Source organism: Coptis chinensis, chromosome 9, assembly GCF_015680905.1.
Source record: "Coptis chinensis isolate HL-2020 chromosome 9, ASM1568090v1, whole genome shotgun sequence".
Classification (NCBI taxonomy): Eukaryota; Viridiplantae; Streptophyta; class Magnoliopsida; order Ranunculales; family Ranunculaceae; genus Coptis; species Coptis chinensis.
The window spans coordinates 15598054-15623606 of record NC_141464.1 but is presented as its reverse complement, the minus strand read 5'-3'; the positions used below and the strand labels follow the sequence as shown (position 1 = coordinate 15623606).

At 38.2% G+C, this 25553-nt stretch overlaps 2 protein-coding genes across 2 annotated transcripts; one reads left to right on the top strand and one right to left on the bottom strand.

Annotated features, from left to right (window-relative positions):
* Positions 1-7061: 7061 nt before the first annotated feature.
* On the bottom strand, positions 7062-17849 carry IBR5 (indole-3-butyric acid response 5). Its single transcript, XM_086583178.1, has 5 exons — positions 17345-17849; positions 16262-16361; positions 8274-8331; positions 8070-8176; positions 7062-7532 (listed from the first exon to the last, which is right to left on the bottom strand). Exons 1-5 carry the CDS (start codon positions 17585-17587, stop codon positions 7261-7263), a joined length of 780 nt encoding a protein of 259 aa, XP_086439304.1. The 5' UTR covers positions 17588-17849; the 3' UTR covers positions 7062-7260.
* A 1248-nt stretch (positions 17850-19097) lies between these two features.
* On the top strand, positions 19098-21574 carry LOC147475006 (uncharacterized). The gene is made up of 2 exons (XM_086584615.1): positions 19098-21250; positions 21387-21574. The coding sequence occupies exon 1, from the start codon at positions 20094-20096 to the stop codon at positions 20883-20885; it is 792 nt and encodes a 263-aa protein (XP_086440741.1). The 5' UTR covers positions 19098-20093; the 3' UTR covers positions 20886-21250; positions 21387-21574.
* The last annotated feature ends 3979 nt before the right edge of the window (positions 21575-25553 follow it).

Here is a 25553-nt window from a genome sequence, read left to right as displayed (position 1 = left end):
AGTCAGAGTTTCACAAGAATTAGGAAATTGAAAGCTGTCAGAAGCTTCAGCTTGGGAAATAACCTGCAGAGCAAAGTGGGCCACATCCAACTTTTGTCCAACCAAATCCAACTTTTTTTAGGATTGCTTCTAGAAATATTCGAGAGAGGTTGACACCAAATAAACATAGGATTCAAATCTCTATCCAAACGAACATGTAAGCCAATATATAATGCACAAAAACCTCAGTTTACATCATCTAGGAAATTTAGTGTTTGCATTTTAGATCTAGAATTAAGAGAGAAGAAAGTTTAGACATTTTGACCATGAACATCTATAAAGATTATTCATTTTCATAATGTGTTCATAGCATAGTATGAGGAGCTAATCTCCCTTCTCTTGGGAGGGGAGATGAAGCTTTTTTCTTATGTTTTAGTTTAGTTCTTCTTCTATCATGTTCTAGTATAAATCCCCCATTGAGTTTTTTCTTATTCGTCCATTGATCTAACGCTCCTTATGGGGGTTAGGTTAGGAGGTCTTAGGGTGGAGGTTAGGAGGTCTTAGGGTAATTCATGATTGTGTAGAGCCAAATACCACAAACCCTAGATTCTTTTCTTCTAGTTTTTAGTGTTCTAGTGTGATGATTGGATTCTTTATGGCATCTCAATTAGTTGTATGGTTAATGCCACATGTGAATTTTCCATGGCACCTAGAGTTGTATATTGAATGCCACTTAAAACACAATTTGCTTATATAGAAGATATCATTGGAGATTGAAGAAGTATTTGATGGAAAGATAGAAAGCGCGTTGAAAGCCACATATTATGATCATGGTTATGAACATAAGATTTGTAGGTATGGTGAGTTTCTATTGATGATTTATATTAAGCATGATAGGTAGATCTATTAGACTAATTCTATGATTTTGGTGGATTCATCTCTCCCAAGATATTCTCTCTCTTGATTCATATTCATATATTTAATTTAGTTTAGTCTATGCATAGTTTACATCTCAAATCAAATCAACCATATATTTATTATTACTTAGCCACATATTTTACTTGCATCCATTAGAGTAATTTAGATTAGGAATTTCTATTATCATCAACTAGTTATTTATAGTAGGATTAATACCTTGCTAGCCACTATACTAATCAATATTTAATAGGCTAAGTAAGATTTGTAAAAGATACGTAACACAAACAATGACATACTAAATAATTATGTGTTACGTGTTTTTTCACTGCTTCCTCGATGCTAGTGATGGCATTTGCTGAATTGCTCGTATCTGGTTTGGATTAGCATCGATACCTCTCTTGGTAACAATGTAACCCAAGAATTTTTCAGAACCTACACCAAATGTGCACTTTTCAAGGTTAAGTTTCATGTTAAACTCCCTCAATATCCGAAATACGGTATCGAGATCTTTCACATGATCGGCAACTCTTTTGGACTTTATAACCATATCGTCAACATACACCTCGATGATTCGTTTTATAAGCTTTTTGAACATCTTTTCTACTAACCTCTGATAAGTGGCAACCGCATTCTTTAACCCAAAAGGCAATCTGATAAAACAATATATACTTCCATCCACGACGAATGCCGTTTTGAGTTGATCTAAGATGGCCATTAAAATCTGGAAATATCCTGAATACCCATCGCAGAAGCTAATTAGTTTGAATCCCATTCGATCGACCAACTTATCTATCCGTGGCATTAGATAGTGATCTTTGGGGCACTTCTTATTTATATCTATAAAATCGACACAGATTCAAACTTTACCATTCTTTTTGGGTAGCACTACGATATTGGCTACCCAATCAGAATGGTCCACCTCCTTAATTATTCCATTATCGAACATCTTGATTTCAGCTTGCACAGCCTCTTCATAGATCGGTCTAATTTTTTGATGCTTCTGATAAACAAGAGTTGCGTTTTCCTCCATATTTAGCTTGTGGGAACAGATATTGGGTCAATACCGGTGAGGTCCAACATCGACCATGCAAAAACATATTTGTTTTCTTGTAAGAATGTCATCAGTTCATCTCTTATCGTCAACTGCATCTCTGTTCCAATAAATGTATAACATTCATCACTTTCGATACTGATATTAACCTTTTCCACAACTTCCATTGTTTTACTTGCAAATATTTCCTCATTTTGCTTTAGCTCCTGTGTAAACTTCACTTGCTCTTGTATCTGTTGCATATCGGCATCAGATGATAAAGTTTCCTGTAATTGCTATTTGGAGCTTTCAAAGATGCCCCCAGTGTCTTTATGCTTTTCTTTCATCATGCCCTTTACTGTGATGAAATTGCACTTCTCTGACTCAAACTGATCTCCCCTTATCTCATGCAAACCATATGCAGTAGGAAACCTGATTACTTGATAGAAAGTACTTGGCACTGCACGCATATCGTGAATCCACTTTCTACCAAGGATTGCATTGTGATCCGAATGATGCTTGATAACAACAAATTTTATCATCACCGTTTGTGGTCTAGCTCGCACTGGTAACTTGATCTCCCCAGTTGGCTTTTTGGAGCTTCCGTTAAAACCATATAGGTTGAACTATGGTGCTTTTTAAATGGGTTTCATCAAGAACGATGCCTATGAATGCTTTCCAAAACAAAATATTCACAGAACTTCCACAGTCCACCAAGATCTTTTGTACATCATATCTTGAAATGCGCAAAGTGACTAACAACGCATTATCATGAGGCAACATGACCTTCAATAAGTCTTTTGGTACAAACATTATCGCCCACGGAATGCTACTCGATACCAGATTAGCATTCACAGGTATAGGTTCAATGTTGACTTCAAGGACCTCCTTTACAGTTGAAATTTTCCTTATCTTATCTCGGATGATCTTCTTCTGAGGTACGACCCCTTTGTAAATCATGTTAATGACTCCCAAAGGTTTCTCGTGTATTGTAGCTGTGACTTATGGTCGAGCATCAGCTCTAAACTCTCGAAGCTTTCCATCCTTCATTAGCCTGTCAATCTCCCTTAATAATTGAAAACACTTATTTGTTTCATGATTCTTGACTTTGTGAAACTGGCAATAAGGTTTGCCTTCCAATTCCATGGGAGTGAACTGTCGCACATAAGCTTCCTTACCTACCCTTATCAATATATCTTCTGGTGTTGTATTGATGACGACAAAGTTCTTTGGGTCTAACTCCTCTTTTAATGTTCTCTCATCTCTTTTTTACTGGAGGTTGAGACTCTGTTCTTGCAAATGCCTCACTAGGCCTTTTCTTATATGGCTGTGTATACTCTCGACTATCACCTCAGTCTCGACTCTCCGATTCTTTTCGTGTCGATTCCGATACTTGTAGCACAGGTTGCACCATGGCAGCCATAATTCCTTCTTCCACACGAATGTCTTTTTTGGCTTTGTCGTATAATTCTTGTATAGTCTTAACTTCTTTCCTCAACAGGTACTTATGCATATCTGATGCTGGTATCAGGCATGTTTGAAAAGCCATGACTGCCGTCATCTCGGACTCATCTAGCCTTTCTACCGACTGTGTCTCGATTTTAAAACGTGCCAAGAAGTCCTTAAGTGACTTCTTCTTCCTTTGTCTTAAATGAAATAAAATCGATACCTGCTTTGGTTTAACCCTTTGATGCCCATAGTTAGTCAGAAATTTTTCCTCTACTCTCTGAAGCAAGAAATTGTTCCTTCGTGTAAAGAACATAACCACTTCAACGCTTTCCATTTGAGACTAGAAGAGAAAGATTTACACAACAACGAGTCGAGATACTCGGTGCCTTAGTACACTGAGTACTTATTAGGGCAGGGAATCGGGTCGGGTATACCCGAATCCGACCCGACCCGATTACCGAATACATCATGTTCGGGTCGATTTTCATATCCGTTTATGTATTCGGGTCGGATTCGGGTTCAGATATGTCGGGTTCGGGTTCGGATATAATTTTTGGGCTTTTTTTGAATTTTTAGTGTTATCCGATCGGGTTAGTCGGATTCGGATTCGGATACTGTGAAATTATTCGAATTCGGATTCGGATATAGCCATATCCGACCCGAACCCGACCCGATCCCTGCCCTAGTACTGATGTCGATACCCAAATAAATGATCCAGTCGATCCGAGGTACCATCGTATTGATTGCCTTTCTGGGTCTTAAACTTTGGAGGAAGGGGCATCCTTTCTATCGCCTTACTTAACGGATTCTTACCGACATCGTCAGCCAGCTTTCAAACCGATGCCGAGGCTTTCTCAAGCAGTTGCTCACCAAACTACTCCATCATCATCTCTTCAATCATTGCTTTCGTTATTGGTTGAGCTAATTGCAAATCTTCTTCTTCATGCACTACATTTTGGCCTTTCTTTGCTACAGAAGGGACTTCTTCTTGATGGCTTTGCCTAGCAACTGGACTATTCGATGATGATCCTTCTCCATCTTTTCCATATAAATCTTGCTGTGAAAGCTTCTCATTCATCTCTCTCATAGCGTTGTTCTCTTGTATTAAGTTCCTATTTTGCTTTTCCAACTCTTGAAACTTTCGTAACAACACTTGCAAAGTTAACTCTTCCTCTTGAATCTCTTATATTTCTTCCCTTACTTTACTAACCGATCTTCTAGTTCTTCTCTCATCAGCCTTGGAAGCAATCTGAACTGCTCGCTTCATTTGCTACCGCCTTGCTTGTTGTGCTTATTTTAGGAGGCATCTTGATGTTGTAAACTATACGCAAATCTTCAACAAGAATCAACCCAACTTGAATCGTACAAACAGAAGGGAGAAAAACTCGAACTTGTGAACTCTCAAGCTTATGATGCACGGACGATGCCAATGTGGTAGTCAAGTGCGATTCTCTAAAGATCTAACTAATGAGTGATGTTTGAACTGTAATTCGAGATGAATGAATTGAACTTTATTGAATGATAATGTTTCTTACAAACTTTCTCTCTCTTTTGCTCTCGTTTTACAGTTTTTTGGTGTGGAGAAGATAATGATTTCTCTCTCCTCCTTTGGTTTTTATATAGTCCTCTGAGCTAGCTTTGCTCCAATCATATGCTGACGTGTGTCCATTCTTCTTCTTCTCCACTTTCTTCCCACTCATACCTGCAATATTCAACTATAGAGAGATATTGACCCTTATGTCATTTATGTCGATATCTTGATATTTGATAAAACACTAGGGCTGAAATATCAGGTGACGATATTTGCACACGGCAATGGTGAAATATCGATTCCTGATTTTATGGATATGTATCGTAAATATATCCTTCTATGTGGGGAAATTTTACATAGGAGTGTTTACAAATATCATGGATATATTGCTCTATGTCGACAAATATCAATAAATATCAACAAACTATGTATGGGTATTTTTTACTATAACTATCGTGGATACACATGGATATATAATGATATATCGATAAAATATCTACAAATATGTATGTGTGGATATTTTTTTACTACAAATCATTGATATTTTCTTTAAATGTAGTGATATTTTTAATATGAACTATTATATTGTTAAAAAATGCTAACTACTTTATTTGCACATATTCGTCGTTTTGCAATCAATTTTGGTTGTCAACTCTCCCTTCAAATCAAGTTCACTCTCCTCTACTTTCTTTTAAATCAATTCCCATAATTTTTCTTTATTTTTTCAATATCCACTACCACGACCATCCAATGTTATCAAACCCAGCCCGACAAAAGTATTGAGTCATTGGGTTGAATTGGGTTGGTGGTCTAACTGGGTCAATGACTTGAATCACATAAACTATTATAATTAATATATATTTATTCCATTGTAGCAAAATATGGTAGTTAATAGAAATATTTTGTGTCACCTACAGTTCCCAAGAGATTTGGAACCAAACCCTCCAACCAACATTTAACACTTTATTATAATATTTATTATTCTCATCTCCGTAGTAATAGTAATAATACTAATATGTACCAAATATTAACATTAGTAGGTGGTTGGTAGATGGGCACAGTGGAAGTTACAAGAGATTAAAGGTTCGGATCTTTGCCAAAACAAAATTTGAATTTTCCATTTTGAATAAATATCATGGATACGGACAAGAATATCGTCTATATATCGTGATAAATTCAATTGTATGTTGATAAATCCACAAATATCACAGATATATGCACTATTCAATTGTATGTTGATATATCCACAAATATCACCGATATATGTACTGGAATTTATCCAATAGAATATCGTGATATCTTTATATATTCCTCTGATTTCTTGATATATATCACGATATATTGTGAAATACCACGATACTTTGTACTATGCTGGCAAGGAGGAATGCTTGTGAGATGGGCTCCGAAAACACTCCGCTGGATGCCAAAACAAATTGACTGTGTACCAACATCATCTGTTAAATGTCATCAACCATCTATTTTGACAACCGGTTTGCTCTATTTTTTGCATAAAATTTTGAATTAAGTTTGTTTATCGATAAAAAAAAAAAGCATATTGCGGATTATCATCAAGAAATATGTAACTTTTGAGTTGTTATGCCGTGCACTCTTAAAAGACAGCTAATTTACACGTGAATTAAAAAAAAAAAAAAAAATTAACACATCTAAGAGCATTACCAATTGGTTGTGTAAATTTACACAGCCACATAAAAGAAATTTATACAATAAGTGTAACGGATAAAAATATACAATAAAAGTGAACCAATAAAAATCTTTTCACAAAATGTGCAAAAACAAATAGTGTTTGCTTTCCGCATTTTTTTAAGTAGTGGGTAGTCAGAACTAATTGAATAAAAAAATTGTGTAAAACTATTCTCATTTTTAAACAGCCATTTAAACACTTTTCCGTTAAAAGTCATTTTACACAATGCCATTAGTAGAGATTTTTTAGCGAAAATTGTGTAAATTTATACTAAAATTGTTTTACACAATCCGATTGGTCTTGCTAGGGATGTTGCACAGGTCTCTAAACTAGAGGAAAGACGGGCGATTAAAATTCGAGATGTATGATGTCAGGTAGTTAACTAGGCTACTAAGAAAGGTTTGCCGATAAGTATTAGCAGGCGCACTATAACACATTAATTCCGTTAAAACTAAAGAAAATCCCAGTCAGCATTATTATCTGATCTTGTATTAGTGAAACCAGTAATTGCACAGTAAACCAAGTCCAAGATCCTTTCCAAGGTCACATTTTCCATTTTTCAATTTCTATACAATGTCCAGGTGTAAGCTTTTTAACATTCTGGAGACACTCTCCTGATAGTGGTTGTTCACCCAAATGTTTCCAAGGAAATCAGCTTTCCATTTGAGCATCATTTGGATTGTTTGAAATCTTGTCGTACCTGGTAGCTCCAAAAGTGAAATCTTGCGGAGGTATATTCAAAGCAGCTTGATCGAAAATGGAGTTTGTAGTAAGGTTGCCAAACGCTGGGACGGGATTGGTATCATCAGCTTTTTGGAAGCCATACCCAAATGGTGCGCTAGACACCGAGCCGACTGGTATGTGACAGCTTTCAGCCGAACCAAAGATTTTCTGTTCATACTCCTGCAACTGCTGATTAACAGCTATAATTTATGAACAAAAAAGTTCAAGTCAGGTACACTTGGAAGAAGAAAGTTTACAACTCATGCAATCAGATAAATGAAGATGAAACTCCAGAGTATTTCTGCATCCAGAGTCTTCAATTGGATGCACGTACACGATATCTACCAGGATATCTACCGAGAAAGACTATTAGTTAAACATGTTTCCAAGGTTCTCCACCCTCTAGTTTGGGTCTTGACCAAGGAAAATGATATGTCAGCATAGCAACCATAATAGAAGAAAGAACATTACCAAAACCCCACCTAAGTGATACCACTACACAAAAACTATTTAAGAACTTCCCCAGAAACCCCACATACTTTTCCCCGTTTGGCCTTTCTCAAGGGAAAAAAGCAACTGTTTATGTCATCTGGGATGCCATCCTGTTCTAGCATTATAGCTGCAACTTAAACTTACCATCCTGTCCCAACAGCTCAAATGCTAGAAGGAAAAAATGGAAAACCCCAGCTTAAACATTTCAAATGCACAAGTAGACATGTTTCATAATATCAACTGACCTGGAGATAGGTCGACAGACGGCCTCTTTTCTTTCACCCATTGGTAACTTTGTGCAAGTCTCCATCCTCTGCTTTTCATCAGGAATGCTACTACAATAGCTGGTGACCTATTAAAAGATCAAAGTGAGAAATTAAGAATTGCAAAACACAACATATATTCAACTGAAAACTGCCACCTGTCACCTGTCTCGAGCAATTACTAACCTGCTCTTTCCTGTCATGCAGTGCACAAGAACACGAGCCTTGTCCTTTTCACATTGATCTGCAAAATAAACGAGTTAAACATACTAATCAGTGCCACGCGCCCCAGATCAAATAATGAGGTACAACTTCATCATTTCCAGGGATGCAACAAGGTTCCATCACAAACAAACAAATAAGGCTTTAACTGGACCACAGAAAACCAAATAGAACCAAACAACAAAAAACGAGAGTGGTATTTACAACTAAAGAACTGTACCAACCCAACATCCATGTGGATCACATTTCTAATAGAAATCAGTGTTATCAATTGATTTCCTGCAATTAATTTTAGTACAAATGGGGTCAGTCATACACTCCGGTATTAAAGAAAAATGTGGACAGTCTTCCTACATTGATCAAGAATTTCGATTTTTTAGGAGTCTTGCTATCATCCGACTAAGCCAATTTCACTATTGACATATTGACTATTGAAGATGGGAATCCAACTTTAAACCAATTGTTTATAAGTGAAGAGGCCCAAGAACTTACATATTTTTATGCAAGACAAAATATCTTATTAAGGGTAGATATTTGGATACTAGAGACCTCCCAAAAAGCCTTTCGGACCCAAAAAGCAGACAGTATCTCAAATAATAGTCAGTCATGACAGTGAGTTCTGCAACTTTGTTATTGTTCTCATTAATCAAACTGACAAACTGAAAAGGTGGAAAACCGAATTGAGTAAATCGCATTTGATGAACTGAAGTTTCGGCACAATCTGATTTAACCCGAATTGAGTGACTCGCATCTTAACCCCTATATAGCTGATAAGTGATGAACTGAAGTTTGCACACAATCTGTGGGCACTACTTATAAATTGTCAAAATGGACTCAGCTTGTAGTCTGTTGTGAATTTGTGATAGATGCAGATCAAGCTATCGGGGTTGAATGAGACCAGGGCCATATCGCTGGAGGGTGGAACCAAACCAAGCCCAAAAGATAAGGGTAGAACAATGTCTCAACCCCAAAAGTGTATAGGCACAGCAACAAAAAGTTCAGGAAACAGGCAAAGGATGATTGCAATAGCATCTGTGATTTTATTGAGAATCTAGAGAGAGTATAGAAGGAAGTTTGACAAAAAAAAGCATGACAAAGAGAAGGCACTTCGGGTGTATCAACAGAGGGCAAAGAGGGAAGCGGAGTACAATAATGTTGGGTTTTTACCGATATCTCATGCATGATTCCTACGATATGTAAAATTACGCTATATCACATGAATAAAATAGTGCAGCGGAAACAGAAGATCCTTGGTCACAGCTTTCAATTCGAAGTTCCAAGCTTTGATCTACCGGAGAAGCTGATGTTCTTGGCACACTCAAGATCTTCTTCTTCTCAACTTAGCTAGAGTCAAGTTCCAACCACGAACGGGAAGCAACCTTTGTTCACGAACCAAGAACTGACAATGGCTAGCAATGAAGGTTACCACCTATGGAATCTCCACGAAAAACTAACTTCTTCTATAGAAAACGTTGGAGGCCACCATTAAGGGGAGAGAGAGATTTGCTCATTTTTGGGATGATCAATATGTGAGGGGGTTCTATTTATAGAGCTCTCCCACCTCCTCAAATTCGGCTAGGATAGAGTCCCATACTAATCCAAAATCGGCTAAGGATAGAGTCCTATACTCATCCCAATACCTGGTGGTTATCCTTATCCCGGTGGTTTATCCTTATCTTGGTGGGCGTTTATCTATATCAGGTCTGACCCGGCCTTATTTCCAACATCTCTCACTCGCCCACAACGGCGAAGAAGGTTTATAAGAGAAGCGTTTAAGTAGAATGCTCAGCCATTCGTGTGTCTCACACGGCAAATGGTTCGTGTGACCCTAGCACACGTATCATGGTATCTGTGAAGTAGCAAGTAGCAATGAAAAGCACGACACAGTGATCTACCATGAAAGTGATCTTAAAGAAGACGAATCCGGAAACCTAATATCCGGAGAGTGTGTGTATACCCCAAGATCTGTTTGTTTCATCACTTTGATAAATAGCACTCATCCCTACGAGTCCACACCGTATCACATGATTCACAATTATCATCAATTGTCCTGGCCAGGTAGAATCCTAGTGATTGTGTGATAAACCTTCACCTTCAGTTCTTTTACCATTTGCACGCAAGTCATTGTCGTCAGAGTTCTACCAACTTCCCAGTATGCATCCAGTCAGCCTTTTAGTAAGAGCTTGTGGGGAGCAAACCAAAATTACGAGTAGTCCTCTTATTTTCTTGACAAGGTCAAAAGTTCAAAGAGGGTACCATTCGATATGTCTTAAACAAAAAACCTATCAATTGAGCTCACATAGCAAGAATTTTTAGGGATATTTATTTTCTTGCTCTCAGGTGGTCAACTACACACATGTTGTGTGAAAACATGTCATGGCAAGAGTATCTAATTTGTTTACTCAACAATAAATATCTGTATGTCCACTCATACCATGCAAGTGTTGTCATTCCTAATAACAATTCCAATGATATTTCGCTCCCACTTGGCAACAACCGTTTGTAGGTTTAGACAGAATCTTCCCTATGAAGCCTGTTTCTTCTTCTCCAATTATAAGAAGGGGCATGACTCGGCACTAGGTCCATCCTTCCCATAAGGTTTAGTGACTTGTCAAGCTAAACTCTCTCCTTGTTTAAAATGGAAGTGGCTTGCTCTCGTGAGTGAACCGGTCAACCCCTAACGACATACATATGAGATGATAAACAGTATAATGAGAATGCAATCGATCTGGAAAGAATGCACGTTTATTCATTAAACCATCAAAATGTTCTTAGCATAATCACATCCTCTTTAACCCAAGCATTTTTACATGTGCAAGGAAGAGTTCCTTTGGAATAGGTTTGGTCAATGGATCCATGACCATCGATCATTGGATATATGTTGTAGAACCACTTTCTTCTTCAGTATCATTTGTCGTACGTAGTGGTACTTTAACTCTATATACTTGGTTCTTCCATAGTACTTTGGATCTTTAGCATATGCAAGAGCGACCATCTTTGTCGATCGGATGTGAACCGGTTCAAGTGACTCTTGAGAACACTAACAAGTGTTTGATGAATCGTCGAGCACACGGCTTCACGTGTGTGGCGAGCGGCATGCAATATATACTCGGCTTCCATAGTTGAAAGTCTTATGGAAGTTTGCTTCTTCTTTGCTCCGGGATATATAGCACCTCCATTAATTATGTAGGTATATCCCGAAGTTGACTTCCTCTCATCAAGGTCTCCGGCCCGGTCGGCGTCGGAGCACCCAATCAGCTAAAGATCTTTTCCTTGGTAGACAAGCGAGTAGTCCACAGTGCCTTTGAGATACCTCATTATCTTCTTAATGACCTTCCGATTAATGCGACCCGAGGATTTGTTTGGAACCTTGATACTAACCCATTGCATAGTAGATGTCCGCCTTTGTACCTGACATTGCATACATAAGGCTTCCGATTGCGCTTGAGTATGGTACATTTTTCATAGCCTGAGTTTCAGTAAAGATACTTGGGAGACATTTCAGAACTCAAAGACTCCTAGACTTACTGGGAGATCCATTTGCTTGCAATCAGTCATGTTGAATCTTTCCAAAACCTTCTTGATGTATGTGTCCTGAGACAAAGACAACAAGCGTTTGGGCCGATCCCAAGTTATTTTAACTCCTAAGACATAACTAGCTTCACCCATGTCTTTCATTTCGAAGTTTAATGACAACCACTCCTTAGTGGAATTTATCAATGCCTTGTTGTTACCTACTAACAAAATGTCATCCACATATAGAGATAGAATCACAAAACCATTTTTAGATGTCTTGACATATACGCAATGGTCCCTCATTTACCATTTCGAATTTGTCTTGAAGCATAGCTTTATGGAATCTCGATTCCACCTAGAGGCTGTTTTAAACCATATATGGATCCATTCGGTTTACACAATTTGTATTCCCGACCGCTTGATTGAAAAACCGATTGGGTTGATCCATATAGATTTCCTCTTGCAATTCTCCATTGAAAAAAGCGGTTTTTGACATCCATCTGGTAAAACTCTAAATCTAAGTGGGCAACCATTGACAAGAGGAGACGTATGGAGGTAAATCTCACTACTGGTGAGAAGGTGTCCTCATAGTCTATTCCTTCTTTTTAGGTGTAACTTTTCGCAACAAGCCTAGCTTTGAATTTGTCTATGTTCCCTTCCGTATTTTTCTTGATCTTGAGAACCCACCTGTTCCCAATAGATCTTCTGTTTGGAGGTAGATCAACTAAGTCCCATACTTTGTTTTTCTTCACTGACTCCAATTCTTCCTTCATAGCTTCCATATTGGACCCAGAAATAGCCTCCTTGAACATTTTAGGTTCATCAGATATTTCTGTAAGTGCATTGGTCATATTTATCTCCCCTTCAATCTCAAACCGACGTTTGAGGATATAGCCTCTAACACTCTTACGAGGTTGGGATTGACCAATCAGTTGACCAATGTCATTGTCACTGGAATCAGGGTTGATAAAAGTTTCATCTTCGCCTTGTTCAACAGCAGTTATAAGGTTGTTAACTTCGTAAAGTCGTAGATCCTTATCAACCTCACCCCTCATTGGGTATTGATCCTCCAAGAATCTGACGTTACGTGCTTCTATTTCTGTGACATGCCCTTGAGTATCCTCCCTTAGGAAGATATACCCCTTAGAAGTCTCATTGTATCTTATAAAGACACATTTCTTTCGAGATAATCAACTTCCCAAATTCTCGATTTTGAGAAGTGACAAAGGTCGCACACCCCCCATGGTCTAAGGTAGTTCAAAACGGGTTGTCTACCGGTCCATAGTTCATAGGGTGTTTTGTCAACGATTTTGAAGGAACTAGGTTAAGTATGTATGCGGCCGTTAACAATGCATCACCCCAAAATGAGATGGGCAAGTTAGCTGAGCCATCATGGAACCTAACCATGTCCAAAGATAGGTTCTATTCCTTCTCCGAGACACCATTCTCACGGGGGTATAAGGAATAGTTAGTCGCCTAGCTATACCCTTATTTTCACGAGTTCCTTAAACTCATCGTGAAAGATACTCACGTCAGCGGTGGGTTCTTAAGGCCTTTATTGTCTATCAAGTTGATTCTCACAAGATTCTTGTACTTTTAAACAAATCAAGGCGATTTGTGAGACATCAAGTACCACGATCCATAACGTGTATAGTCATCCTGTGAAGGTAATGAAATACAAAGCCCCATGCCTTCTTTGTTACATTCATTGGTCCACGGATGTCCGAGTGAATAAGTTGTAAAGGATAAATTGCCGCTTTGGGCTTTCCCAAAAGGTTTCTTGGTGGCCTTTCCAGAAAACAACTTTCCGCGGGTTTCCATTTTAACAGAGGTTAAGTTACCTAACAACTCTCCCCTTGCTAAAGCGGTCTATCCCATCGTGGTCCAATATGTCCTAGTCTAGCATGCCACAATTGGCAACCAACCATTTTAGACATAAAACTTCAGTTTGTGCTAAGTGTAATGTCATAAAAAAGAATCCATTAAATAAGCATGACCTATCAAACTTGTTATTCAAAAATATCTGGCGAGTTCTGGAAAAAATTAAACACATAGGATTCTTGAAGTAATTTCAAAACTGATAAAAGATTTCTCCTAATTGAGGGTACAAAGAGTACTTCTGCAATAAGGATGGATCTCTCACTCGCAAAATCCAACCTATAAGTGCTTGTGCCCAAAATGCTTTGACTTACAATATCTCATGCATGATTTCTACGATATGTACAATTACGCTATATCACATGCATAAAGTAGCGCAGCGGAAATAGAAGATCGTACTTTGGTCACAGCTTTCAATTCGAAGTTCCAAGCTTTGATCTACCGGAGAAACTGATGTTCTTGGCACATTCAAGATCTTCTTCTTCTCAACTTAGCTAGAGTCAAGTTCCAACCACGAACGGGAAGTAACATTTGTTCACGAACCAAGAACTGACAATGGCTAGCAATGGAGGTTACCACCTATGGAATCTCCACGAAAAACTAGCTTCTTCTTTAGAAAACGTTGGAGGCCACCATTAAAGGGAGAGAGAGATTTGCTCGTTTTTGGGATGATCAATATGTGGGGGGGGGGTCTCTATTTATAGAGCTCTCCCACCTCCTCAAATTCGGCTAGGATAGAGTCCCATACTTATCCAAAATCGGTTAAGGATAGAGTCCTATACTCATCCCAATACCTGGTGGTTATCTTTATCCCGGTAGTTTATCCTTATCTTGGTGGGCATTTATCCATAGCAGGTCTGACCCGGACTTATTTCCAACAAATAACTTTCCCAAGAAGTTTATGGAAGTAGTAGAAACTTATGGGATGGAAAGAGTCGAAGTAGACAAGAGGGTAGTGAAGGCCAAACCAGTTACGATGATTGAGGAAGAGAAAGAAAACATAGAACAGGCGGCCGAAACCAGGAAAGATGGGGAAAAGAGGATAAGTCAATTCCTACATATTGAATTTGGAGATAGATAGGGAGCAAATGTCAATTCCTACAGAAAGAAGCTTGGTAAGCTGATAACAAAAGGAGACGCATGGGAAGTACAATGGTGGAGGTGGAGGAGGAGAATGATTCGAATAACTTCGATGACTTGTACTCCAAGGGTGAAAATGACAAGGATGATCATATCGATTTTAGCAACTTGGAGAAGATGCGCCTGATGAGGAGGGGGAGGGAGAGGAGAGGTGACGGGTGGTAGTATCGATGGTGCTTGCTCAGTGAAAAGGTGACTTTGCTTGGGCTATTTTTAGACTTAGGAAATTGTATCTTGGGAGTTTTCTTTTAGTAGTATAGTGGAAATTCCTTTTCTTTCATTTGCATTTCTTTGGGTCTATGTTAATCTGTGTCGGATACGTATCCACGTGTCCGTGTCGGACACACACGGACAAATATACCCAATTTTTTATATTTCGCCGTATCGGATACGGACACACGTATCCGTGTCAATGTAACTTAGCTTTGGGTGATGTGCCAACCCCAGGTAACCATGGTTACCTGGACTGGGTATTGATGTAATGTCCTAGCTGTTTGATCATTATAATTAACTTTTACTTATCAACAAAAAAAAAAGTAAAGTAACAGTCCATGTATGTGGAATGTAAGTCTTGTATGAACTTTTTGTGATACCATAACAAAAGCCCACTTTAGCAACACCTAAGCAAAACAAAAAACTTCGGTTCAATAAAAGTAAATATCCTTACAATTAGGAAATTTCGGAGGGTTAGCCCAATTTTGCAGTAAAGATAGTAGATACCATATGGCTGAGACGCAATACAGAGGTGTATACAAAAAAGTCAAGAAGATAATGTATTTTCTTGTTGGTATTCACTCTTGCTAAATAAACCTAGTGCATTAATTAATTACATATGAAGGAAACATTTAGCGTTTGCTTGATTGTACAAAGGAAAGATTCCCTAGCAAACCATCATGTTAGTGGAAACTCTACATGAGGAAAAAGCACATATAAGAGAAACTGACGACCATCAAACACTTTTATGGAGAACAGCCATAAAAATTCATCATGAAAGTGAGTTTAAAAGAAAACGTTATGTGTATGTTTTAGATCTCATGAAGATTCTCCACTTAAAAATTGGTTTAGCAATGAAAATTGCATTGTGCAATCAATCACACTCTTAATGTTGGAAAGAGAGATATACATGTAAGAGAGACAGATTTCTTTACATTTTAGTTTTAAATATTCAAAAAGTCATTGATCCACAAATTCGGTTTTCAAAGAATCTGATATCTTGAATGGATCTCGCCAAAACCAATCGAACTAGAACAATGATGTATCAACATAGGTTATTATGTAAGCAGCACACATTCATGTTTTTATAGAGTCCAAGACGCAGCACAAGGTATATAACTGGTAGTTAGAAAATGCCACATAAACACATACCAAAGGCACGAATATTTACAAGATATTACTTAGTAAGAGAATGGTTGTCATACCTAAGAATTGGATCGCATCATCAAATGTCAAAGCATTCTCCTCTTGGACGCAGTGGTAAGTGAAGGAGTTTCTATAAAGATTTTGACATGCCGGTACAGTCTGCAGATTTACATATTCAACAAATAAGAACACGGCAAGGTCCTTATTCCGCTTAAGAAATATATGCAATTGTACTCTTTCAAAATAAAGATAGAGAAAAACCATGAAAAGTACTAACGTATAGAGCAAACTGAAGAGGATATTGTAAAAGTGCAACAAGAAACTCCAACGAAACTACACCAAGAAAACTGCACCCCAAAGTGCGTCTACACTACGCATTCAACGCCAAATTTTGGTGAAAAAAATATCTCCCCACAATGGAAATCATCCCACAATAATCAGCTGAATTGTATACATCTATCCTTGCCAAAAGTTGTACAAATTGAAAAGAATTTAGACAGTTCTGAAAAATCTATAACATTCTAAACAACCTTTGACAAGATTACACATATTAATATGAGCTGATATTTGGTGAGGATGGTCTCTACTGTGGGGAGATCATCTTAACCAAATATCAGACTTTAACTCAAAGTTTTTATTGTGGAGTTTTTTTTAGAAAGAGCTGACCAAAACTTTAATCCTATCAAAAGTTGGATCAGACATTGAGAATTGAATGGGCAATCTAGATGGTTTAATTTTAAATCAATTTCTATGTGACATAGATGTAGTATAATTTGATTCTAGGTAACAAGATCTTATGATGAGGATGCCATCATCACTTAATCCAAGATCTTGGTCATCCTCAACTTATTGACCCAATCTACAAAATCCTCTCTTTTCTCTATCATAAACTCTAATTCCCATTCCATCAAACTAAGATTACAACTTTAATCTTCTCCACAACTTAATAAACCCTCCCAATCTTGATTTTCAAATACCCTCAACTTTATCCACACTATAGGCGGAAAGTATTCCACCAGCCACGTCACCTCACTAGTCTCTACGTTTTAATCCTAATTCCTAAAAGAGTCCATCCTCTTTTTCCTAACAATATAAAGCATGCAACAAACAGACATACTAATAATACAAATTATTATACTTACATTGAGAATATGAGAGATGCCTTGTGCTTTAAGAAGTTCAGCACGAGAAGCGTTATCATAACTACCCAAGTAAAGAAAGTCTGGGAATATTTCGGATGGGAAAGCACTCATGTGAATTATTCCACCAGAAGCTGACGATTTTTCGGGAGCTCGGTGTCCGCAAATACTGCAGACTTCACCTTCTTCGTATTTGTGATAGTGACCGCATACTCCACATGGGTTTTCTCTCTCCCTTTTCCTCATGATGATTACGACTAGTTTAGTGATTGGTGTGAGTCTCTTTGTTTAATATTTAGGGATTTTTTTATAGTTTTTTTTTTTTTTTTTTTTTTTTTTTCTAATGTTTTAAGATGGAAGTCTAATCAATTTAGGAAAGGACTCGTGTTTGACGGCTGAGATTTGAGTTTGAGAATATATTTGGCGGAATTTTGAAACGAGCCGGTTTTTCGACAACAAGGGAAAATTAATCGAAGTTATCATGCAACAAGAGAAACTTAGCATTCCCAATGTAGATCAATATCAAGGGATGTGACAATATTCACCTCCAAATGGTCAAAAACCTTTGCCCAATGCAAATGTGAATATCAAAGTGACTATTTTACCAAGTCAAAACGAGAGTGAAACCTTCAACCGAGATAGTAGCTGAGTTGGGAACTTCGGACGGGATGTTTTATTATGTCTCGTGTGTTTTTTTTTTTAATTTTTTTCGGTTTTTTTTTCAAAACATTCCGTCTCGCGCGTTTTTTCGACTCTTTTTCGGAGGTTTTTTTTTTTTTTTTTTTTTTTTTTCGATATTTTATTTCGATTCGGCATTTTTTCGATTTTTACATTCAGTCGGATTTAATCAAACATCCTGTTCGAGAATAATAATCACCTTTGCATTGGGCAGTCTTACCTTGCTTTTCACAAAAATGGTGGAAAAGAAGGGAAATAGAGCTGGCGTGGAGGTGAATAAGAGTGGCTTGCATTGGGAATACTATAATAGGTAGTTTAATTGGGCACTCATCAAATTGCATTGGGCAACCCTCAAAAAAAAATTACAAATTTGTCATAAAAAAAATGTTTGGTATTAAGCCTAGGCCCAACAACCAATTCAACCCGTCTCGCCATGTTGAAACTCCCGGGTAACGGTTCCCCATATTGTTTGAGTGTACACTCAAACGATATTGTTATGTTGTTTCAGTGACACACAAGCGGTCCTTCCTTGTCGTTTGAGACAAAGCTCTCGGGTTTTTCCATGGAACGGTCTAAGCATGTCATTTGTGTGTAGACGCAAGCAGTTTACATAGGTTGGTTGGGTAGTCTCCAGAGCGATACCACTAGGTCGTTTGGAGCCTCTATTGAACGACATTCAGGGGTCGTTCGGACTAAAATAATTGAGAAGTTTCAAACCAAGGAAATTTCTGATTAACCAATAATTAGCCCGATTAACCAATGAAAATTGATTATATAAACACCAATTACACTTTTCTTATACATAAACGCCAAACACCTTTTTTATAATACAAATAATTAATCGACCATAGTTGTACAATAATTTACTTAAACAATGATCTACAAAATTGAATTAGCAATAATTAATGATCAACACACTCCAATTGAATTAGCAAAATTGAAATCCAATTTAAAAAATTGGGTTAGGAACAACACAATTAATTGCACCAACACAATTTTTTTTTTAAATCATATGTTTCTCACTTAATGGCCAAATACACAATTTTCGAAGTTGTCTCAATGGAGCTCTGCCTTTCTTTCTATAAACATCACATAACCCTCTTTCCTTATCCCTTGGGCCTATTTTTAGTGTGCTTCTCACTTGAAATAGATCTTGTTCCTTAAAAGCTTCCTTTTTAGGTAAGTCGTGGTTGCTTTGACTCTGTAGACTGCCCAAGCTTAAAAGCTTCCTTTTTAGGTAAGTCGTGGTTGCTTTGACTCTGTAGACTGACCCTTGGGCCTCAGCTGTCTCGGTTATACTCGATAGATACCTGAACCTCTAAGCCCATCTCTTTCCAACTATCTTGATGGCTTTTATCAGTTGATAATCTTCAATACTTTCCCCCTCTTCCAACCTCGTCTCAAGTTCAACAACAAGATTCAAACTTTTCTACTTCACAAGGTCAGACTCCTTCGCAAGGTGAGTCTCCGACTTTTCATGTCCCTCCCCCTTTGAGCAACGGGATGGATACTGCAACAACACAACAAATAGGTTCTGTTCTACTACAGAGCAATGGTGTAGCTCGTACACCCACTCAAACAAGAAGAAACTGGAGCTCACTCTTTCAATCTAGTACGAGTCATTCTTCGGATGTTGCTCTCAAGCAGTTTGATCTTCAAATTGTTGAAGGGGTTGCTCAAGTCCCGATGGATATAATTCATAAAGGTTTCAGTGACTGGCGAGAGTATGTAGTTGGGTTCTTTTTAGAGCATCGTCTCCCTTACAAAGTGGTCAAAGAATTCTTGAAAAAGAAGTGGCGTACTAAGAGCAAATTTGAAATGGTGTCGGATGCAGACTTGTATTATTTCAAGTTTCATAATGAAGAAGATAGATGTCTGGTGCTGGAAGCTGGACCGGTTTTTATTGGTGGTAGATGTTTTATTGTTATAGAATGGTCACCGGAGATTGAAAATTAAGAATAAAAAGACAGGTAAAGCTATTCTTATTTGGGTAAATTTGCATGAGGTACCCAAAGACCTATGGACTGGAGAGGGGTTGGGTTTCCTTGCTAGTAGAATAGGTAAACCACAAAGAATGGATGGCCTAACAGCATCCAAAAGGAGACTTACGTATGCAAGAGTTTGTGTGTTAGTTGAGATAAGTGCTGAATTACCTGAATCCTTCGAAATCAATATGGGTGGTGATGATGTAAGGAGAATCGTAGTGGACTATGGTTGGGTTCTTAAATTCTGTGGTAATTGTAGAAAATTTGGACACAAGACCATAAACTATTTGAAGCAGAGTGGGTCAGATAGTAGCGCAGCTCCCAGTGCAGCTGAAAGGCCTGCTGATCCTGAAAGTGGCGGTCGGAGAATGGAGAATGGGGAAGTGGTGCCACAACCTCTGGATACTACTGAAGCAGTAGCATGTAACACTACCCAAATAATGGTGCCTGAGTGCTCAAATGATAATCCAATAGAGAGTGCTATGGATATTGTAGGAGAAGTTGTGAGTACAGAGTTAGCTCTTGGACATGAGGAAAACCTTCAAGTGGATAGTCCAGCAACATCTTTAGAAGTGTGTAGTCCCCTTATGCCTTATTCTTTGGAGCAGGAGTCTGCCATAATACCTTATGTTGAGGCATTGGCCGATATTACTGATAGTACAGCTGGGTCAAAATTGCAGTATAATGAAGATTGCAATGCCTTTAGCATCCTAGCAGTGGATGTTAGAGACGGGGAAATGTCAGATGATGATGCAATCTCAGTCGAAGAAACCGAATACTTTGATGATAGGAATACAATTCATTTGGAACCAGCTGAACACACCACTCCACTGTTACAGAAAAAGAAAGGCCCTGTCCTGAGGTCATACAATAAACCGTAGGATGATAGTGCAAGCAAGAGTACTGAGAAGAAGAGTAGGGGTCGTCTCAAGGGTTCAAGAAATAAAAGACACCGTTAAAGATGATTGCTCCTTCAAGTATATGGAATGTGAGAGGCACCAATGACATCCAGAGGGCTAAGGAAATAAACAAAATTAGGATTGAGAAGAAGCTTTGTTTTTTTGGTCTCTTGGAGACAAAAGTTAGAATACATAAATATGATGAAATAAGGAATATATGCTGCCCTTCTTGGAAACATGTCCACAACTATAATAAGAGTCCTGCAGGGTGCATCTGGGCCTGCTGGGATCCTTTCTTCATGAGTGTCCAGAAAATTTCAGAATCATCACATTTCATTCATTGCAAGGTGGTATATCTTCCGGAAAATGAAAACTTCTTTTTGACAGTGGTATATGCAAGTAACTCCCATTCTGAGAGGCTATAACTATGGCAAGATATCATGTTCATCAATAACTCTATAAATGGCTCGTGGTGTGTTGCAGGGGATTTCAGCAACATTTTGTTTACAAATAAAAGGGTTGGAGGAGAACCTATGCATCCTCGAGAAGCAATGGACTTTAACTTGTGTTTGCAAGGGGCAGGTCTTTCTGATCTTAATTACAATGGTTTCTTTTTTGCATGGTATAATAAATCCATTGGGAGTACTAATATCATGTCTAAAATTGATCAATGTCTAGTTAATAATCTATGGCACTCGAAATTTCCTTTTACTAATGCTGAATTTTTGCCACAAGGAGTTTCAAATCACTCTCCCATGGTTTTACAGTGGATCGACTTCAAGAGCTTTGCAAAACCTTTTAGATTTTACAACTTCTGGACGATCCAAGATGGTTTCCTTATTATGCTAGAGGATGTTTGGAATACTCCCATCTATTCCAACCTTATGTATGTATTGACTCAAAAACTCAAATTACTCAAGGAAAAGGTCAGGCCGTGGGCTAAGCTAAATTTCTCCAACCTTCATGAAAGAGTAATCAATGCCAAGTAGGAGCTACAAGATATTCAGATTCTCCTACAACAAAACCCAAATGATGCAATGATTGGTGAACATGAACGAGTGGCCTTGAAGAAGTATAAATACCTTGCTCTCGCAGAAGATATTGATATACTGCAAAAAAGTGATTGTCTCTAGATGAATGATAGGGGTAAAAGAACCACCTATTTCTTTAATTCTATTAAAGAAAAGAAAGCTAGGAGTGGCATCTGGTCTCTCTCTTTAGACCAAGGTATGACCTCTGGTCAACATGAAGTGGCTGCGCTCATGGTTGAGTACTATAAAACTCTGTTAGGCTCACTTGCTGCCCCTGTCAGTGACGAGGATTTTTTTATGCAACTACAAGTTTGAGATGTAGTTCCTCCTGCTCTACAACAACAACTCGATGAATGTCCAACTGAAGTGGAAATCAAGCAAGCCCTTTTTGATATGTCGGATAACAAAGTGCCAGGTCCAGATGGTTTTAACCCATATTTTTTTCAAGCATTATTGGAATGTGGTGGGTTCAGACTTTACACGAGTAGTCCAGAATGTATTCACAACAAACAAGATACCCCGAGGAGTTAAAGCCACCTTTTTGTGTCTCATCCCCAAAGTGAGCAACCCGTCTAAAGTGGAAGACTTCAGACCCATTGCACTTTGTAACATTGTTTACAAGTGTGTCTCTAAAGTCCTCACCAATAGATTCAAAATCTTCATAAATTCACTCATCTTTTCAAATAAGTCCGCTTTTATCCCTGGAAGATCGATACAGGATAATATTCTTTTATCACATGACCTCCTCAGAGGCTATGATAGGAAGAGAGGGACACCTAGGTGCTGTGTCAAGCTTGATATTAGGAAGGCCTATGACAGGGTAAGCTAGGACACTATCTCATGCATGCTAAAAAGATTTCAATTCCCACCTAAGTTCATGTCATGTATATATATATATATATGTGTGTGTGTGTGTGTGTGTGTGTGTGTGTGTGTGTATTTCTTCGCCCTTTTGCTCAGTGTTAGTGAATGGTGTTCCTGAGGGTTTTTTCCCTGGAGCTCGAGGTCTTAGACAGGGAGATACCATATCTCCGTATCTCTTTGTTATGGTGATGGAGATCTTATGTTGTATTATCATAGGAAAAGTATGCTCCAGGCAGATGAAGTACCACTCGAAATGTAAAAAAACACAAGTTACTTACCTTGCCTTCACAGATGATGTACTGTTTTTTTTTTTGCAAAGGGGATGTGCAATCTATCTATGCTCTCAAAGACTGTCTTCAGGAATTTGGGGATGCATGCTACTGGGATTCAAATTAATTCTCATAAGACAACCATAATGACTAGTGCTTTAAGTGAGCAGGCTGCTCTGGATTTGGCCAATATCTTGAACATAAAACCTGTGAAACCTCCTGTTCAATATCTGGGACTGCTTCTGTTCTCCGCCTATTTAGGCATTAGAGAATGCCAACCCCTCATTGAGAGAATCACTGGTCATATTGTTGATTGGAAATCTAGGTTATTGTCTCATGCTGGTAGATTATAGTTGATTTCTTCTGTTCTTAGCCAATTCCACATCTATTGGTCCAGAACATTTATTCTCCCTATCACTGTCTTAGAACAAGTGGAAAATATTTATGTTAACTTTCTTTGGAGTGGGAGTGATTCCAGAAGAAGTCTCCACCAAGCAAGTATACATACTATTTGTAAGCCAAAATAGGAAGGAGGGTTGGGTATTATGAATATGAAGGTGTAAAATAAGAGTGCATATTGCAGTCTCGTTGTCAAAGTAGCTGCAAATGATGAGTGTCTGGGTTGAATGGATATGGTAGAATCACATCAAGAAAAAATTCTTCTAGACCATGAATATTCCCTCTGACTGTGCATGGTCGTGGAAGAGTATACTCAAAAGCAGAACTGATGCAAAAGAGCACATCGAGTACTCTATAGCCAATGGTGAAAATACTCTTATATGGCATGATTTGTGGTGCAAGAACAGTCCTTTGCTCCTCTACTCACAGGCAGTTCTTGAGCTCTATTTTCCTTTGGATGCTACTGTGAATAAGCTCTTACATAATGGTACATGGAGTAGTGTCGATCTTCCATAATCTGCAATGTGCGGAGTTTAAAGAAGACATTTTGAATACTATCATCAATGACCATCTTCCAGTGGACATAGTGATATGGAAACCACATCATAGTGGTAAATTTACCTCCAATAGTACGTATGTTGCTTTGAGTTGACAAGGACAGAAGGTGAGATGACAACGATTTGTGTGGGGAAAGTTGGTAATCCCACAACACCCATTCACATGTTGGCAACTATTTTCCAATAGTTTGTCAACTCAAGATAGGCTTGTCTATAACAAGATATTTAATTACTCAACCTGTTGTTTTTGTAGTCAAAGCCGAGAGTATTCCAACCACCTATTCTTCGAGTGTCCTTTCTCTACTGATATCGTAATAGGTATTAAAAGTTTCCTTGGTATTGCAACTGATTCAAAGAGTTCAAATAGGGAATGGTCCTCCATCTTGAGAATCTGTAAAGAGAGGAAACATGTGGGGGAGATCTATAAAGTATATATATGTGCTGTAGTGAATGCGATCTGGAAAGAAAGAAATGCCCGAAGATTTTCCAATAGAGCCCAGCCTGCTACAATCATTCTTGTCCAAATCAAAAGACAATTGAGGCTTTATATTCAAGTTCAAGTAACCTCCTTGATTGATATGATACTGCTGAGACACGGTCCTTGTGTTTAGCTTTGGGAATTCAAGTAACTTTCAAAGCACCAGTCACTAAATGGTGCAAGTGGATACCTCCCCCCGAACCAAGAGCAAAACTGAATACTGATGGAAGCATGCATGGTCTTGACACAGGTCATGGAGGTTTGATACGAGATGGTAACGGGAAGGTCCTATTGGCTTTCACAGGGTCAGGTGGTAAGTAGTCAGTGATTTTCTAGGAGTTGAAGGCAATCGAGATTGGCTTGAGTAGATGTGCAGATATGGATATCCGTAGGGTGGAAGTGGAATCAGATTCGTTGATGGCCATTCAAGCTATCACCATAATAGCTACACCTCCTTGGTATTGCTTGGACTTAGTTACACATATTCAATAGCTCAGTACTCTTTTTATTTTATGCTCCTTTAACCATGTATATAGGGAATCCAATAAACCGGCTGACTATTTAGCAGGTTTGGGATTAGGTCCTATAGAGTTTTTATCTTTTGTTGGGCCTCCCATAGATAGGGAACTATGTATGTTAGTAGAAGAAGATGCTAAGGAAACTATATATGCTCGTTTTTCTTGATTAATACAGGTGGGGGTCTGCCTAACCCTAGCTTATTTCTAAAAAAAAAAACACACAACTTTTTTTTTGCACGCAAGTAAGGGAATTTTACTAGAAAGGGAAGGGATTGTCAAAGACAATACCAGTTACATTTTTTTTTCATCTAAATCGATAGTAGGTCCTAAAGGGACTTTCTATCTTAGTTATTAAGTCTGGTCTACTAGTGCTCCATACTGAAGTATTGTGTAATAAGGTGGATCCTTTCCTGGATGCTGCATCCACACTAAAGTTGTCTTCTCTCCAAACATGGGATAGCTTCCAGTGTTGTAAAAAATGCAATTGCTCACTTCTATCTCGCTCTAAACGTCCATGGAATAACATCGCCATTG